Here is a 20,304-nt window from a genome sequence, read left to right as displayed (position 1 = left end):
AGGAAAAAAATACAAAGGGCAGGCGTGGCAAGAAAGCAAAAACGAAGCTACATGAATCTGGTGAGGTAGGCTGAGGGCAAACCAGGCAGAGCCTTGCAAACCAGCCAAGCTAAGAATTTGGGTTGAGGATTCTATCATAAGATCAACAGAAAGCTACAAAAGACTACTGAGGTAGTGGTGGTAGGGGCAATATTAATCTTTCAGAAAGGCACTATCAACAATATCAAAAACAGGTTAGAGGGGACTCAGAAGGGCTCCCTAGTCCAAGCAGGAGACTACTATTGGATGGAAACTTGAATTAAAAAAAAAAAAAAAAAGGCATAATTCTCAGTCTTCCCTACTGCCTATTAAATGCTGGAATTTTTTAATGGCCCAGTAAAGGACAATGACATTTCAAAAGAGGAAACCTAATCACAGTTGGGGAAAAACCCTAAGTGTGGTATCAAGGGACTTTAAGGAATACAAGGGTGTCCTCAAGGACAAATGATAAGTAGTCCCTAATCCTGCCAAGATGTCAAGATGAGTACTAAATATAATCTTGCATTATTTTTTTAACCCAAGTGCTAAGCAGCGGTCTTACAAAGAGGGATTTCAGTGAAGTGAATGGTCTAAAAGTCACCTTGGAGGATGAGGAAGAGCTGGTGGCACCTGAGGAAATAAACACCAGCAGTGTAGACAGCCCTTTGAAGAAGTTTAAATGTAGAAGAATAAGAAATAGGTCGCCAATAACTACATGCAGATGCTTCATTAAGAAAGGAAGCTTTCAGGCAGAAGAGACTAGAACGTGTTCAGGAGTCAACAACAGGAAAGATTCTAAGCAGTTAAGTATATAGGGAGGAGGAAGTAAATGAGGAGAACTAGAAGCTTGGACAGAGTGAACAGTTTGTAATGGTGACTGCAGGGAGTAAGAGAGTGAGTGGCCACAAAATGTAATAGAAAAGCACAGAACGCTCATTTATGAGAGCTGGCCATCAACACCTAATGCCTCCAGTCTGCCTGTTACATGATTCTTCTCAGCAATTCCTCAGGCATTCTGGTGCAGGCATGGAGAGTATGTGGGTGTGGTCCGTCCATGGATTCCACCAGGCAAAAGGCAGAAAAGCAAGGGTCTTGATGTACAGGTAGAGTGGGATCCTAGTGCTTGTGGAGTCTGAAGTTAGACCATTTTTGAAGTTTTAAGAAAAAAATAAGTAATTGTGAATGCAAATTAATAACCAAGTCTTGGAAGGGTCCCATGCATGTGAAGGACTATGACACTGAAGCTTTTTTTTTTTTTTTAATTTTATAGTACCTGCCATGGTGTGCAAAGGTCTTGCTTAAAAAAAACAGACTGTGGGACAGCACTCATTGAAAAAAAAATCTGCAGTACATTTCAAAAGTTCAAATGAAAGCACAAAGGAGGAATGGCTTTAGCCAAATTGAATGTTTGTCTGCCTAAATTCTGGTTTTCTAACAATGTTATCTTCACTACTTTGGTACCACATTACAAAATATATGAAAATAACAGCCTTAACAGCAGGGACACATTAGAATAGTTCATATACAAGTTTCTGAGAGCTTAATATAGTCTCAAAGACTGAGTATTTTGTATTCCTTGGTATCAATAAGTAGAACAGGAAGTAGAAAATGAACTTCAACAAGCAGGTCTTTGGGGACCCTGGGTGGCTCAGTGGGTTAAAGCCTCTGCCTTTGGCTCCAGTCACAATCCCAGGGTCCTGGGATGGAGCCCGGCATCGGGCTCTCTGCTCGGCAGGGAGCCTGTTTCCTCCCCTCTCTCTCTCTGCCTGCCTCTCTGCCTACTTGTGATCTCTGCTTGTCAAATAAATAAATAAAATCTTAAAAAAAAATAAGCAGGTCTTTAATGATTATAATCTATTGCTACAAAATTGCTCTCTAATAAAAGCAACTTGAATCTCAGCAGAAAGAGCTATCAGATCTCAAAGGAACAAAGCAGTGTACCCAAAAGCAGTGTATACTCTGATCCAAGAGCTGAAGCATGCAGGACAAAAAGAAAGGGAGCCCACCCGAGCAACCAGAGTGAAGGTCATCTGTGTGTGCATAAACTGTCCTGACATTCTGGTGAAATGTAGAAAGGCCACTGAGTTCTACCCATGGAAAAATGATACAGGTATTTTTATTCCTTCACCTGTGAGCACCCAAATCATAAGATTCAAATGTTATTTAACTTTGAAGAATTGTCCCCAATATAACCATCTTAAGTGTTAGAATCAAACTCTTAGTTAAGTAATCAAACTTGTCTTCCATCCCATGGTTCTCCTTAAACTTTGTTGTGCAGATCAACACACAGCAAGGAAAACAGTCCACTTTTAAAAATATATATATATCATTTTACCAAGAACCAGAAAACCAGGAGTATCTTACTTCTGTCACTTTTTGTGGTGTGATGGTTCCTTCATACGGACAACCCAGGGCACAGGATACATACCTAAAATACAGAACCATATAAATATATAGATGATGGATAAGTCATTTCCTAATTTTCATTTTATAAAAATTAAGAAATAGCTCAAAAGTCATCAAAATGTATTTTACAGTAGTTCATTATTATTCTTATAACAAACAAAGAATTTTGGAACATTTTCAATTTAACTCACATTTTCATCTAGTAATCACAATTTGATACATGTTATTTGATGGCAGATGGGAATAAGATAAAAGGTGTTTATCTTGTGGAGTTATTTATACTATAGCAATATATGAACATTCATGTATGAATGAAAATATCACTGAATTACATAGTTTTATTTAAGTAAGGATAAACATTCAACTGTTAAATATCCGGGTCTTTGGAATCAGAGAGAGATAGCATGTAGATGACTAACTGAATTTCTCTTTACTCCCATCTGGATATTTTGGCCTCATTTAGATACAGTCATTAATCACACCAAAACTCCTAAACCTGGCCACAACCTCAAAGTTCATCTTGTTTATCTCCCGTGGGTATACCTAAATCATTCCAAACAGAAGAGTTTCTAGTCTACGTTTAAAAAACTACAAATAAAGATATTCAATAATCTTCTTCAACAATTTAATATAAAAAGTCAAGCCTTTCCTGAAATGATAATGATACTTTTCCATCTTAAAGTATTAAGCTTTAGAAAAGCCTGTTTTAGCTATTTTCAGCTCAACACCAATCCCATTTTATTAAACTTTCCTCAGAGATTTTACAATGCTTGTATTAAAATCATGCATCATGTGTTTGATTGTCAGGGGTGAAGCAATTCACATGAGTGAGAGGGGGTGGTAGGAAATGAGGCTGGAGATGCCATTTTCTGAGCCAGAATATAACAAGCTTTAGATAATAAGGCCCTTGAATGCCATGCCAAGAAGTCTGAACTTTGAGATTACTCAAAATTATTAGGTAATGTCGTGACAGGATCAGAGTAGTTTTCCAGAAATGTTAACTCTTTGAGAACGCTGGAAGTGGCTGCCAGAGGAAAGGTGCAGGCAAAAAGAAGATAAACTCTAAGACCATTATTTCCACACTTCTAAGATGCTGTCCATTGTAAGAAACACTATGAATTTCATAACAGATTTTGGAGGAAAAAATGATTCAATCCATACCCATTAATTCCAAAGATATAATCTAATTTCAAAAGTATTAAATTATGAATAAAAGTTGTGTTTTGTGATTCAAACAAATACACAATTTACTAAATCAGTAAGCATTAATAAGAACAGAGAAGGAATACAGTGGTTAATTCAATTAAAATTTGAAAGTTATGTTGGAAAGGAAATCAATTTTTCTGTCCTAATAATTACTATAATTGAATCTTGTTTGAATAATCTGTATAAATTTAATCAAGACTAGTAGAAAGAAAATGTTACAGAAACCTAACCCTTGGGAAAGGGAGCTAAGGTTGAAAAAGAACAAACATTTTCAATTCAGATACAATGATTACAGATAAGTAAATATTTTCTTTTAATTTTTTTTAATGTTATGTTAGTCACCATACAGTACAACGTTAGTTTTTGATGTAGTGTTCCACGACTATTTGCATTTAACACCCAGTGCTCCATGCAACACTTGCCCTCCTTAATATCCATCAATGGGCTAACCCATCCCCCACCCCATCCCTTTTAATATGCATTTTCTACATGTGTGTATAATCACTTTTACTCTAAACCCAAAATATCTAAATGTGATTAAATAGAAAATCCAAGCCATGCATTTACATGCCATCCCTTTAAGTAGAAAAGAAAAAAGAAAAGAAAAAAAAAAAAGAAAACACAAGTACAAAACAATAGAAGCAAGCTAACCTCCCCTGCATTCTCAACTTATCTGGCCATAGCTACCTCCTTTGTGCTGTAACTAAGTTGGCCACATGCATTTTTATTCATTAAAGTTTTCCCTATGATTCCTTCCCAGGTTTGCCTGGGTCTTCATATGCCACTGCATTTCACCTTCATATATTCTTTTCCATCCTTGCAAGTGAACACTCCCTTAACCTATTCATAAATGGGGCTACTTTCTCCAAAACAAATGTGATGGTTCTCGACTATGTTCATTAATTTATTTTAATATTATATAAGCAGAGCTTGACAACTAAGACCCACAGCCCAAATCCTGGTCATTAGTCTTCTGCAAGTAAAAAATTTTTAAAGATTTTATTTATTTATTTGACAGAGATCACAAGCAGGCAGAGAGAGAGAGGAGGAGGAAGCAGGCTCCCCGCAGAGCAGAGAGTCCCATGTGGGGCTCAATCCCAGGACCCTGGGATCATGGTCTGAGCTGAAGGCAGAGGTTTTAACCCACTGAGCCACCCAGGCGCCCCTGCAAGTAAAATTTTATTGGAACAATGCCATGCCGGTCTGTTTACCTATTAGCCATGGCTATTTCTGCACTGTAAGAGCAGAGGTAATTAGTTGCACATAGATTATCTGACCCACAAAATCCTAAAATATTACTGTCTGGTCCTTTATAGAAAAAGTTTACTGATGGTAATAAATGAAATACTTTCATGAGTATGAGATAGTCTCTACCATGACAAAAATAGTCTACATTGGGCGCCTGGGTGGCTCGGTGGGTTAAGCCGCTGCCTTCGGCTCAGGTCATGATCTCAGGGTCCTGGGATCGAGTCCCGCATCAGGCTCTCTGCTCAGCAGGGAGCCTGCTTCCTCCTCTCTCTCTCTCTCTGCCTGCCTCTCTGCCTACTTGTGATCTCTCTCTCTGTCAAATAAATAAATAAAATCTTAAAAAAAAAAAATAGTCTACATCATCTGCTTTGACTAGTGGCTAGAGTCGACATCTAGATTTCTGCTCTTCTCTAGCAATCTATTAGAAGGGCTCACGAACTTGCCTGCACCCATCACCTGGGAGCTTAAAAAACAAAACCTTGATGGTTAGGATACACCCCAAAACAATTAAATCACAAACTTAGGAGAGGAAATTCAACCACTAGTATTTCAAAACCATCTATAAAGCTCCATTATTTTGTCAAAATTGAAAACCACTGACCCTTTAGCAATATTACCTCCCCTGGATGGCCTGACTGATTTCCTTGTATTAAAAAAAAAAGCGGGATAATACAGAGTTTTGAGAGCTTGTCTCAAGAATTTCCCCACTACTACACCATGGAACCTCTGATCTATTTTCAATTATCTGTTACTTTCTCAGAGACCTATCACAAATCATTTCTACTCTGAAGCTCTAAACTACAACCTCTCCATTTCTTTTTTTATCCAGTTTCTTACTTCTGGCTTAATGTCCTTTAGTTTTGTTGTTTTTTTTTTTTTTTTTTCCACCAGTGTTCGAGTTTTGCAGACCATTTTGTCAGCAAATTATTTTATTTCCCCTTCATTAATGTATAATAGTTTGACTAGGTATAAAATTTTAGGTTAAGTTATTCTACAATTTGAACATATTTCACTATCTCTGTCTCTGTTTTGCTGATGAAAATTTTGCTATCTAAAGGTAATGCCTTTATAGCAATTTTATAGTAATTTTTTCTCTATCTTTAGGATTCTCTGTTTAGATCTAATATTCTACATTTTACCATGAGAGTGTCAGAACTTTTATTTTTTTTATTTTTTATTTTTTTTACTTTATGTAAAAGCTTCATTTTTTTAAAAATAAAGATCTGTTCTTTTATGTTCTTCCTTTTCCTTTCCTTTTATAATCTTCTATTCTAATTGTTCTATTTCCATCTTTTCTGTTAAAGTTTTCCTGATTTTTTTTTACTTTTTTTTTCCTTAGGGTATACTTCATATCATCATGGGATTTGTAACTTTCACTGTGTCTTTTCATGGTGATTTAGTTTCAGTAGGAGTTCCATGAGAGTCTTTACTTATTCAAATGTCCCTATAAACAAGATCTGACTTCCTTTGGCCCTTGCCCTGTGGACTTTATTAGTTCTTGGACAAATTTCCACCTGAATTTCTTAATTTGGGTTTCCAGAATGCATCGCAAGTTCTACTGATTTTGCATTCACAAAAAGGTGATTCCCAGCTCTAAGAATAATCACTTTGAAATCAATATTTTAGTAGAATACCTGTCTTTTCCCCATATAGACATTAAAATCCCATTTTTAGGACACTAGGGATTATATCTGAAATAGATACCCCATGTGCTAGTGGCATCAACCTGCATGTTTACCACACTTTAATAAAATCTGAGGACTTTCTTTTCTGAGTTTGGCTATATGTTTTAGAAGTTGTTATATTTGTTTGTAATGGGAATAAAAAAGGGAGTCTCTAGAGAACATCAACTCAGTCCCCCACAGTTACTGTCTTTCATCGTTACACAGATAGATAACCCAAGGAACAACTACAAATCTCATGAACATTATGAATTGATTTCCTGACATATTTACATAATATATTAAGCTCAGTATATCCAAAATCGGGCTCATTTCTGTTTCCCCTGCATTTGCCATTAAAGAAAATAATAATGATACAGTTGTTTTCAGAAATTGTACTGCCAGATCACTTAAAGGTCATCTTTGAGAACATATTCAATAACCTGGGTTGGCTGGTTCTTCCTTTCCAACCTCTGTAGCACAGGACATCTGCCAGCGCCAGCCCAAGTATACAGAACAGTCCCTGAATATCTTCTCCAGGACAGCTGCAAACATTTCCTAAGTGCTTTCCTTGCATCTGGTCTCACATCACTCATTTGTACACCAATGTCTATTGACAAAATAATATGACACAGCATAGATCTGTTTATATAGTTTTATACTTTGAAAATCTTTAAGTGGCTTGCCATTGTCTACCAAATAAACCTGGTATTCAAGTTCCACAATTTTTGAAACTTCAACTTAACTTTCTATTTCTCTGCAGTTACACAGCTTCAAAAACTCCCATTCCAGTGAAAGTAAACTTTTTCCTGTCACCTAAACATTTCTTGAGATTTCTCTTCACTGTATCTTTGTTCTTTGTAGATTACCTGTCCCACCTGAAAAGGCCATCATTTCTCATTATGCTTTCATAAATTTACCTAATCTTTAATGACTTCATTTTACTGACACCTTCTGCATTAAATTTCTCCAAATTACCCCACAGAAATTTAATATACTATTACTTAAAACTTGAATAAGATTTGTCTGTATGTCTCTTAATGTATTTGCCTTTTTTGGACAATAATTATTCTCTCTATATTGTTTTCTAGTCTGCTTGAAACTCTTCTAAAGTCAGCTACTTTTTAATTTTCATTTCCATACAGTATCACCAGACAGTGCATTATATAAAACATATAATATTTCTTGAATGAATTAATCCACAAATGTGTTAAGGTACCATTTTCATCATTTGAACAATTTTCTTTCTTTTTTTTTTTTTGAAAGTTTTATCATTATTTTATTTTTATTTTTTTTAATTTTTTATTTTTTATAAACATATATTTTTATCCCCAGGGGTACAGGTCTGTGAATCACCAGGTTTACACACTTCACAGCACTCACCAAAGCACATACCCTCCCCAATGTCCATAAACCCACCCCCTTCTCCCAAACCCCCTCCCCCCAGCAACCCTCAGTTTGTTTTGTGAGATTAAGAGTCACTTATGGTTTGTTCTCTCCCAATCCCATGAACAATTTTCTAAGCAATTCCTAACCTTTTCTCTAAATATATAACCTCCTATAGGTTGTTTTTTTTTTTAAGATTTATTTATTTATTTATTTATTTGACAGACAGAGATCACAAGTAGGCAGAGAAGCAGGCAGAGAGAGAGGAAGGGAAGCAGGCTCCCTGCTAAGCAGAGAGCCCAATGCGGGGCTCGATCCCAGGACCCCGGGATCATGACCTGAGCCCAAGGCAGAGGTTTTAATCCACTGAGCTACCCAGGCGCCCATCCTATAGGTTATTAAATTTCTAAATCCTGTAGCCAGAAAAGATAGCATATATTTATGAGTTCAGACTTAGAAGGATATTTTAAATACTATATACGATGACAAAATAATAAAGGATTTGCCAACCATACTGAAGCTCATTGTGTTAAAAATAAAAGCATAGTGTTACAATAAACTCTGTGGATAGAAATGTAAGTTGTTTTATTTTTATTTGTGCTTGTTAAGGCCTATTATCAGTATTGTGCAAAATCATGATAAAAGAGAAACGGAGGCATTCAAGTCTTTGCCAATGTTTCCTGGTGAAACTCAGTCACGAAAAAGTACCTACAGTGAGGCCTTACCTAAGCCTACCTTCCCACAATTATCCTACATCCTTTCACCATTCTGGTCAAAACGATGAGGAAAGGCTTGGAATAAATGGTGCAAAGACTTTGAATGGAAATAATCAACCACTGCTATCCTCAGAAGAGAAAAGCAATGCCAAGAGCAAGGAGATGACATGTGATGTCAATTAAACATAATTAAGACATTTAAATGTGAAAGCTGTTTTGATGCAGTCATGCCAAATACATCCATCAATAAACAATTCAAAATAGCATTCCATCATTAATAAACTAACCAAAAGAGGGTTGTGATAGTTTGTCAAACAGTTAACACTGTAGAAGATAATAAGAAATAAATGCTGTCCCTTGGCCTCAAGGAGCAATTCTGCTAAGATGCTCTTTTGGCTCTCAAATGCTAACTTCATGAGAAATGAAAAAATACATTCTTTCCTCAAAGACTCTAGATGAAGGCTGTTTAGACATGACTGTACCAACACAGCTTACATGTATTAACTATTGCCAGCTATGTGTTATTCTGATTCACAGCAGTGCCAGAATAATATGAAAGGTTAAAAAAAAAAATAAAGTATAAACCCTCAAACCATATGCATGACACAAAATAGCTTTAACAGATGTCTCATTTTTAGAGTTTTATGTACCATGTTTTGGTAAATGATGCTTTGACTTGCTCTTCTCATTTTTCTTCCAGGCCAACACAAAGCCCTCAGTTTAGCAGAGGTTGGAAAGGAACCTGACTAATAAACTATCCACTTAGAAGATGGTGCCACATCTTCAAGTGAATTCCATTAGGGCAGATCATCCAATGGAAAGTATCTGCTATATCAGTCATGACAAATGCTGTCAGTCACTGTGTGTTTAAAAAATTGAGACTTAAATAAGGACACTCACTGTCATGCTCAATAATATTGCTAGTACCTTCAGGCTCAGGATAGAGATCGGTAATGACATGTCGTATCAGAGAGAGGAGGAGTGAGAAATATAATATGGGCAAAATGACCTAAATGGTTTGGCTAACAAACAAGCAGTCTGCAAATTCTTGAATATGGGTGTTATAAATTATCTCTCAAAAGGAAAACCAGGGAAAACTGACCACCTTCAGGGGTAGGGCTATGCCCTTACTTCATGACAGAAAGATTGCCATTCTAAGGGTTAGAAATTATACAGAGCTAGACAATGAGTCAAAAAAACAATTAAGTACAAGAATTGTCTAATATCATTGGTGTTTCATCAAAAAAACTGGTCACTGATATACGTAATACAATCTTACTCAGAAGGTTTAAGCCAGATTTGATTTTTATTGGTCCTGGCTGAGGAGAAAGTAAGTGGTGAGGGTGACAGTAGATCAAAGATGCAAAAATTATGCTCTCTAGGAAAACAAAAGCAAAAAGATATATATATTCAGACTATAAAAAGCCTTTGCATAGTGAAGAAGACCATCAACAAAATGAAAAGGCAACCTACCAAATGGGGAAGAATATCTGCAAATGATATAACCAATAAGGAGCTCATATCTAAAATATATAAAGAACTTATGCAAATCAATATCAAAAAACTATAATCCAATTAAAAAGTGGGCAAAGAACCTTAATAGATTTTTTCCAAAGAAGACATACAGATGGCCAAGGGACACATGGAAAGATTCTCAACATTATCATCAGGGAAATGTAAATCATACCACAAGATATCACCTCACACCTTTCAAAATAGCTAGTTATCAAAAAGATTAAAAAAAATTAGCAAGTGTTAGCACTGAGGTGGAAAGATTGGAATACTTGTGCATTGCTGGTGGGAATATAAACTGGCAGGCACTGTGGAAAACAAAGTGGAGATTCCTCAAAAAATTAAAAATAGTAATTCCATACCATCCAGTCATTCTGCTAATGGCTATTTACCCAAAGAAAACAAAAACACTAATTTAAAAAGTAAAACACTAATCATATCCTAAAACTGCTTTTTGTTTTTCTGTATCTAAAAGTTATGTGTAGTTATCTATATTAGCTTAATGACTAATTCATCTTTTACTCCTTATTCTCATTGTTTTGTACCTTTTTTCTACAGAATTAGGAATTTCAGGACTTATAATTCACAGTTAAATATTTTTTGCATTGTAAACCTACACCAAAGAAATACAAACAATTATAAGAACATATTATGAGCAACTATATGCCAGCAATTAGACACTATCTGGAAAAAATAGATACATTCTTAGAGATGTGTAAACTACCAAAACTGAACCAGGAAGAAAGAGAAAACCTGAATAGACCCATAACAAATAAGGAAATTGAAGCAGTAATCTAAAATCTCCTAAAAAACAAAAACCCAGGGCCAGATGGCTTCCCAGGTAAATTCTATCAAACTTTTAAAGAATTAATACCTATTCTCCTGAAATGGTTCCAAAAAATTGAAATGGAAGGAAAACTTCCAAACTCATTTTATGAAGTCAGCATTACTTTGATTCCAAAACCAGACAAAGACCCCATCAAAAAGGAGAATTATAGACCAGTATCTCAAATGTACATGGATGAAAAAATTTTCACCAAAATACTAGCCAACAGGATCCAAAAGTACATTAAAACGATTATTCACCACAACAAAGTAGGATTTATTCCAGGGCTGCAAGGTTGGTTCACATCTGCTAATCAATCAATGTGATATAATACATTAATAAAAGAAAGAACAAGAACCATATGATACTCTCAATAGATGCAGAAAAAGCATTTGACAAAGTACAGCATTCTTTCTTGATCAAAACTCTTCACAGTGTAGGATAGAGGGTACATACCTCAATATCATCAAAGCCATCTATGGAAAAACCTACAGCAACTATCATTATCAATGGAGAAAAACTGAGAGCTTTTCCCCTAAGGTCAGGAACACCACAGGGCTGTCCACTATCACCACTGCTATTCAACAAGTACTAGAAGTCCTAGCCTCAGCAATCAGACAACAGCAACAACAACAAATAAATAAAAGGCATCCAAATCAGCAAAGAAGAAGTCAAACCCTCACTCTTTGCAGATAATATGATACTTTATGTAGAAAACCCAAAAGACTCCACTCCAAAACTGCTAGAACTCATACAGGAATTCAGTACATGTCAGGATATAAAATCAATGCACAGAAATCTGTTGTATTTCTATACACCGACAAGACAGAAGAGAAATTAAGGAGTTGATTCCATTTACAATTGCACCCCAAACCAGAAGATACCTAGGAATAAATCTGACCAAGGAGGCAAAGAACCTATACTCAGAAAATTATATAATATTCATGAAAGAAATTGAGGAAGACACAAAGAAATGGAAACAATGTCCCATGCTCATGAATTGGAAGACTATTGTAAAAATGTCTATGCTACCTAAAGAAATCTACACATTTAATGCCATCCCTATCAAAATACCACCAACTTTTTTCAAAGAAATGGAACAAATAATCCTAAAATTTATATGGAAACAGAAAAGACCCCAAATAGCCAGAGGAATGTTGGAAAAGAAAACCAAAGCTGGTGGCATCACAATTCCAGTCTTCAAGCTCTATTACAAAGTTGTCATCATCAGGATGGTATGGTACTGGAACAAAAACAGATATCTGGAACAGAATAGAGAGCCCAGAAATGGACTCTCAACTCCATGGTCAACTAATCTTCAACAAAGCAAGGAAAAAATGCCCAATGGAAAAAATACAGTCTCTTCAACATGTGGCATAGGGAAAATTGGACAGCCAAATGAAGAAGAATAAATCTTGACCATTTCCTTATTCCACCCACAAAAATAGGCTCAAAATGAATGAAAGACCTCAACGTGAGACAGGAGTCCATCAAAATCCTTGAGAAAACAGGCATCAACCTCTTTGACCTCAGCTACAGCAACTTCTTCCTAGAAATATCACTAAAAGCAAGGGAAACAAGGGCAAAAATAACTACTGGGACTTCATCAAGATGAAGAGGGTTTGCACAGCAAAGGAAATAGTCAAAAAAACCAAAAGACAACTGACAGAATGGGAGAAGATATTTGCAAATGACATATCAGATAAAGGGCTAGTATCCAAAATCTATAAAGAACTTAACAAACTCAACACCCAAAGAACAAATAATCCAATCGAGAAATGGGCAGAGGGGCGCCTGGGTGGCTCAGTGGGTTAAGCCGCTGCCTTCGGCTCAGGTCATGATCTCAGGGACCTGGGATCGAGTCCCGCATTGGGCTCTCTGCGCAGCAGGGAGCCTGTTTCCTCCTCTCTCTCTCTCTCTGCTTGCCTCATTGCCTACTTGTGATCTCTGTCAAATAAATAAATAAAATCTTAAAAAAAAAAAAAAGAAATGGGCAGAAGACATGAACAGACATTTCTGCAAGAAGACATCCAAATGGTCAACGGACACATGAAGAACTGCTCAACATCACTCAGCATCAGGGAAATACAAATCAAAATGTCAATGAGATACCACCTCACACCAGTCAGAACGGCTGAAATCAACAAGTCAGGAAACAACAGGTGTTGGCGAAGATGTGGAGAAAGGGGAACCCTCCTACACTGTTGGTGGGAATGCAAACTGGTGCAGTCCCTCTGGAAAACAGAATGGAGGTTCCTCAAAAAGTTGAAGAAAGAGCTACCCTACATCTCAGCAATTGCACTACTGTGTATTCACCCTAAAGATAACAAATGTAATCCGAAGGGGCATGTACACCCCAATGTTTATAGCAGCAATGTGCACAATAGCCAAACTACAGAAAGAACCTAGATGTCCATCAACAGATGACTGAATAAAGAAGATATGGTGTATTTATATAATGGAATATTATCCAGCCATCAAAAAAAAAAACACAAAATTTTGCCATTTGCAATGACATGGATGGAAGTAGAGGTTTTTATGCTAAGTGAAGTAAGTCAACTAGAGAAAGATTATATGATCTCACTAATATGAAATTTGAGAAACAAGACAGAGGATCATAGGGGAAGGGAGGGAAAAGTGAAGCAAGACGAAACCAGAGAGGGAGACAAACAATAAGAGACTCAATCTCAGGAAATAAACTGAAGGTTGCTGGAGTGGAGCTGGATGGAAGGGATGGGGAGTCTGGGTGATGGATACTGGGGAGGGTATGTGCTATGGTGAGTTCAGGGAATTGTGTAAGACTGATGAATCACAGACCCATACCCCTGAAACAAATAATACATTATATGTTAATTAAAAAAATGTTTTTTGCATTTTGCAGTGTTTTTTTTTTAACAATGGATGGATAATTTTGTTTGACTTCTAGGAAATTGTTACAAATATACTTCTTTCAACTTTCAGTAGGTTCAGGCTTTGAGTAATCCTGAGTCAACTCATTTTAAATGATTTTAAAGGAGTGGCTTAAAATGTTATGTAAAAAGCTTTTCTTTGTTGTGTACTACTGCTGACCTTGTGAATTTATAATTTCTAAGCATTTTAATAGTAAAATTAATAATGGCTCCTTAGTGATAGTTTCCTTTTTTAAATTAATATTCTCAGAGAGAGAGAGAGCATGTGATTCTAATGACTTCATTTAAGGTTAAGTTGATACTCAGACAAAAAGGAATAAAACTAAATGTCTGATATATTAGAATACTACCTTCATATCTTGATGCATTTCAATTTTGAAAGGATCTTGACAAACCAAGAGATAATTATTTCAACAAATGCACTGATAAAAATAGAGAAAATGATTACATTTCTCATAGATTTCTATTTTTCTTTGCCTTTTTTACTTTTTAAAAATTTAGATAATAGAAAAATAACCTACATATTTTAAATATATGTCATATGAATTACACAGCAAAAATTGAAGTCTAAAATGTAGATATTTCATTGTCCATTCATATATAATGTATATTCAGCGGCAGTTAGCTGACTTTGCTTTTTATGTCAATGATTTGGCATGGTATGTTTTCCCAATGTATCCCAGATGTTATGTGAAGTCCTAAGCGTATATAAAATATGTGTACACAAGCATGTGTATATGTGTGTGTTGGGGGGGGGGACATGGGGAATCCAACAAAACCCCCATAACTTTAATAAAAGCTGCTATTTAGACCATATGAAAGTTAACTATTTTCATAAAAATTTAAATGGTTTTACTGAGCATTTATAAAATGTGTGCTGCCTTATGGCCTTTAAATCTGACAGCTGATGGCATGAATTTTCTGGATGGTGATCAAGTACATGTTGATGCAGCTGTTGCCATGTTGCCATAGAAGACATGCTGAAGCGTCTACTTCAGTTTCAACTGGTTGAGCATGACTCTTTCTTAAATGATTACTAATGACCTATGACTCTTCATAATGAGTATCTAGAATCTCGATTGCCAGTAAAAATAAAATCTAATTTAAACTCTATAAAAGTTTTGGGGAGGAGGAAGATAATTCTCAACTGAGCAAAGAGCAAACTCATGTACTGAAAGGTATCTTTCTGAAAATGAACAGTGTTTCAGAAAGTCTACGAGTTGTGCTTCCACGGAACAAAATCTGCATTGACAAACATACACCGGTCTATTGTGTAGCTCTCCAGCCCGTCTCCAATGTACTCTGCAAACTGCATTGGACCATGGGTCATTTTGTATCTATCTTGCACTCTGTGCTCCTCTTATCAAAGCCTGGCGAGGTTTTTAAGCTGTAGCATGGTTAGGACTCTCTTTGCTGATGGGACACTATTATTAATTGCTCAACAATCAGTATTCGAGAGAATTTAGGGTTTCTATTAGCTTTAATACATTACCTATTCTACCTCAAAAGAGAAAAACTAAGATAATAAAATATAATATACAATTGATTTTTTTTAAGATTTCATTTATTTATTTGACAGTCAGATTACAAGTAGGCTGAGAGGCAGGCAGAGAGAGAGAAGGAGGAAGCAGGCTCCCTGCTGAGCAGAGAGCCCCATGCGGGGCTCGATCCCAGGACCCTGGGATCATGACCTGAGCTGAAGGCAGAGGCTTTAACCCACTGAGCCACCCAGGCGCCCCTATACAATTGATGTTTACATCCATCTTTTAACATTAAAAAAAACCTTGCCATTTTAAAGTAGCAAACTTCCTGCTTGAAGTGCTGCACACAGTTTACTTTTATGAATTGTTTTCAACTTTCCAATAAGGAAGACTTCACTGTAAAACATACACTCCACATTGAATCACATTAAAATAGAATGGTGTCTTCTTTTTCCCTTTCTTTCAAAGGAAAGAGACAAACAACTTCTGTATGTTTGAATTTAGAAAATGACAGTACATTTCTTCTTTTTGATTGTGGTTATTCACTTTTGCTTTAAAATCACACATCCTTTATTTTCTGTCTATGGAAACACATTTTTTAAATGTGTTTTAAATGTTTTTAAATTTTTCTTGTATATGCATGATATGTATATATTTCAATAACAGAAACAATTTTAGGGGCACCTGGGTGGCTCAATGGGCTAAAGCCTCTGTCTTCAGCTCGGGTCGTAATCCCAGGACCGTGGGATCAAGTCCCGAGTCGGGCTCTCTGCTCAGCGGGGAGCCTGCTTCCTCCTCTCTCTGCCTGCCTCTCTGCCTACTTGTGGTCTCTGTCAAATAAATAAATAAACTCTTAGAAAAAAAATCCACATCTTTGAAAACTCATGCTGGAAACTATTACTATGGAGAGAAGAAAAAGAAAGTAACAAAAGTAAGGCAACCAACAAGACCGTTCCCTGTGATGTATTCTAACTCTATTTGCTTGCCAAATGACTTTGAGTGACTTCTAACCCTCTTCTGGTACCGCCACTCAAAATTAGGTCCGCTTGCCTTTTCATTAACCACTGAACCTTCCCTTGCCACTCTGAATTTTGCTCACTTCAACCAGAGGAGGTAAACCTGCATCTAAATCCAATAACAGCCCCTCAGGCTTCTTTTACAAGTGCTCTGCATTTTAATTTGTTAATATCATGATTATCATACCTCAATACTCATAAAAACCAGGAGAAAATTAGCTAATGTCTTAGAAACAAATGCTTCCCTAAGTAACCAGTAATTTATTATACACTCCACAGAGCATAGGCTTGGGGGTTGAGCCTCTTTGCAGTCTATGCTGCAACTGCTGGTTCTGGAAAAAGGCAAGAACCAAAACAGGTCTCTCTCTCCTTCTTCCCCATTTGCCTTTGCTTTCGGGTCACAGAGAGACAACAGGGAAGTCGGCTGTTAAGGGGGGGGTTGAGTGGGGAAAGGACAGGCTGAATTTCTCAGGGCAGCTCAAAGGCTCAATTTCATGTTTTACATACTCTATTGAAGCTCTGCATAAAGTAATATTTGAAGAAAATCATGGTTCCTTAAAAAAATGTTAAAGCTGTGGAAACCACATTAGGTAATTCCTTCCCAAATGCTACTATGAGTTTACACAAATTTATCAACCCACGGTAGGCGGAGATGAAGAGAGGGGTGCATTTGGGTATTAATAAAATGAGTAACAACGTCAGGTTTGCAGGCAATGTCAGCTTTGCAATAAGAAGTGTGCCTCTGATCTTAGCTGCATTATACACTTCAAAGCTGGACACTAATAATTAAGTGACATGCACAAGACGTATCACTACACAGTGATGGCCGCAATCATACAAGGCACAAAAGATACCCTGCATATATTATGTACAATGATGTCTTCATGGCTCATAAATGAGTTTACATGATAGATATTAACTAAATAGCATTTGTGGAATTTCATAAATACCCTCGCACTGGAATATTCATGTGCCTTGCAGACTTAACAACCTCCTCAAACTTCTGCATACTTTCTTCAATAGAACAGTTGATATTCTTCTTGCTAAAGGATTCAGATGCAGCACCAAAAACTGATATCTCAGTGGCTCCAGCAGCAACCTGAAAAAGAATTTAAAGGCAAAAGCTAGTAATTTCAGAAATGTACATGATAAGCAGTAGAAGAAATATTATCTACTCAGTAAAGGCATACTTGTGTTCTTTAACATTTGCCTTGGAATTTAAAATTAGAGTCTGCTCATCCTGCCACATACGCTCTTTCCAAATTTAAAAATATTTGATGATAACACAAGAACTCTCTGAACCGTAACATAAATCTGAGGCACAAAAAACACAGTGATGAAGTTCCAATTTTACCTTTCCTAAATTATGTGTAGGCTTCAGAAATATCTTAACTGTAATTATGGAAAAATACTAGCACCCCAATAAAACATTTTCATATCTATGGGAAACATTCTTTTGAGACCAATTATTAAACTAGGGAATAGTAAATGCTTTCTGTTCTTATCTTCCGATAACCAAAGGGAAAAATGTTTTTCCAATTCATCATTTAGACTTTGCCCGAAATTTTCTTCCTGTCTCTTAATTTAGCTTCTGTTGTTTCATACCTTGACTGCCACAACCATACTCTTGTGTGTTTAATGTCTTAATCCTCTTGCCAGTCTCAGGAACACAGCAGGGATGTCCATTATCACCACTGCTATTCAACATAGTACTAGAGGTCCTAGCCTCAGCAATCAGACAACAAAAGGAAATTAAAGGCATCCAAATCGGCAAAGAAGAAGTCAAATTATCACTCTTCGCAGATGATATGATACTATATGTGGAAAACCCAAAAGACTCCACTCCAAAACTGCTAGAACTTATACAGGAATTCAGTAAAGTGTCAGGATATAAAATCAATGCACAGAAATCAGTTGCATTTCTCTACACCAACAGCAAGACAGAAGAAAGAGAAATTAAGGAGTCAATCCCATTTACAATTGCACCCAAAACCATAAGATACCTAGGAATAAACCTAACCAAAGAGGCACAGAATCTATACTCAGGAAACTATAAAGTACTCATGAAAGAAATTGAGGAAGACACAAAGACATGGAAAAATGTTCCATGCTCCTGGATTGGAAGAAGAAATATTGTGAAAATGTCTATGCTACCTAAAGCAATCTACACATTTAATGCAATTCCTATCAAAGTACCATCCATCTTTTTCAAAGAAATGGAACAAATAATGCTAAAATTTATATGGAACCAGAAAAGACCTCGAATAGCTAAAGGGATATTGAAAAAGAAAGCCAACGTTGGTGGCATCACAATCCCAGACTTCAAGCTCTATTACAAAGCTGTCATCATCAAGACAGCATGGTACTGGCACAAAAACAGACACATAGATCAATGGAACAGAATAGAGAGCCCAGAAATAGACTCTCAACTCTATGATCAACTAATCTTCGACAAAGCAGCAAAGAATGTCCAATGGAAAAAAGACAGCCTCTTCAATAAATGGTGCTGGGAAAATTGGACAGCCACATGCAGAAAAATGAAATTGGACCATTTCCTTACACCACACATGAAAATAGACTCAAAATGGATGAAGGACCTCAATGTGCGAAAGGAATCCATCAAAATCCTTGAGGAGAACACAGGCAACAACCTCTTCGACCTCAGCCACAGCAACATCTTCCTAGGAACAATGCCAAAGGCAAGGGAAGCAAGGGCAAAAATGAACTATTGGGATATCATCAAGATCAAAAGCTTTTGCACAGCAAAGGAAACAGTTAACAAAATCAAAAGACAACTGACAGAATGGGAGAAGATATTTGCAAACGACATATCAGATAAAGGACTAGTGTCCAGAATCTATAAAGAACTTAGCAAACTCAACACCCAAAGATCAAAGAATCCAATCAAGAAATGGGCAGAGGACATGAACAGACATTTCTGCAAAGAAGACATCCAGATGGCCAACAGACACATGAAAAAGTGCTCCATATCACTCGGCATCAGGGAAATACAAATCAAAACCACAATGCGATATCACCTCACACCAGTCAGAATGGCTAAAATCAACAAGTCAGGAAATGACAGATGCTGCCGAGGATGCGGAGAAAGGGGAACCCTCCTCCACTGTTGGTGGGAATGCAAGCTGGTGCAACCTCTCTGGAAAACAGCATGGAGGTTCCTCAAAATGTTGAAAATAGAACTGCCCTATGACCCAGCAATTGCACTATTGGGTATTTACCCTAAAGATACAAACGTAGTGATCCAAAGGGGCACGTGTACTCGAATGTTTATAGCAGCAATGTCCACAATAGCCAAACTATGGAAAGAACCTAGATGTCCATCAACAGATGAATGGATCAAGAAGATGTGGTATATATACACAATGGAATACTATGCAGCCATCAAAAGAAATGAAATCTTGCCATTTGCGACAACATGGATGGAACTAGAGCGTATCATGCTTAGCAAAATAAGTCAGGCGGAGAAAGACAACTATCATATGATCTCCCTGATATGAGGAAGTGGTGTTGCAACATGGGGGCTTAAGTGGGTAGGAGAAGAATAAATGAAAGAAGATGGGATTGGGAGGGAGACAAACCATAAGTGACTCTTAATCTCACAAAACAAACTGAGGGTTGCTGGGGGGAGGGGGCATGGGAGAAGGGGGTGGGATTATGGACATTGGGGAGGGTATGTGCTTTGGTGAGTGCTGTGAAGTGTGTAAACCTGGTGATTCACAGACCTGTACCCCTGGGGATAAAAATATATGTTTATAAAAAATAAAAAATTATATCAAAATTAAAAAAAAATGGGAAGAAGATATGAACAGACACTTCTCCAATCAAGACATACAAATGGCTATCAGACACATGAAAAAATGTTCATCATCACTAGCCATCAGGGAGATTCAAATTAAAA

The 20,304-nt window shown here is 36.7% G+C and overlaps 1 protein-coding gene across 1 annotated transcript in view; it reads right to left on the bottom strand.

Moving 5' to 3' along the window:
* HMGCLL1 (3-hydroxy-3-methylglutaryl-CoA lyase like 1) overlaps positions 1–20,304 on the bottom strand; it is a 196,124-nt gene that overhangs the window by 97,487 nt on the left and 78,333 nt on the right. The window contains exons 4-5 of the mRNA XM_059400225.1: positions 17,336–17,484; positions 2,383–2,446 (exon numbers count right to left, since the gene is read on the bottom strand). Coding sequence (XP_059256208.1) covers positions 2,383–2,446; positions 17,336–17,484 — 213 coding nt within the window. The remainder of the gene's footprint in view (positions 1–2,382; positions 2,447–17,335; positions 17,485–20,304) is intronic.

The sequence above is a fragment of the Mustela nigripes genome, chromosome 5 (assembly GCF_022355385.1).
Source record: "Mustela nigripes isolate SB6536 chromosome 5, MUSNIG.SB6536, whole genome shotgun sequence".
Taxonomy (NCBI): domain Eukaryota; kingdom Metazoa; phylum Chordata; class Mammalia; order Carnivora; family Mustelidae; genus Mustela; species Mustela nigripes.
Note: the sequence above shows the minus strand (reverse complement) of the source record. Positions and strands in the feature narration are given on the sequence as shown.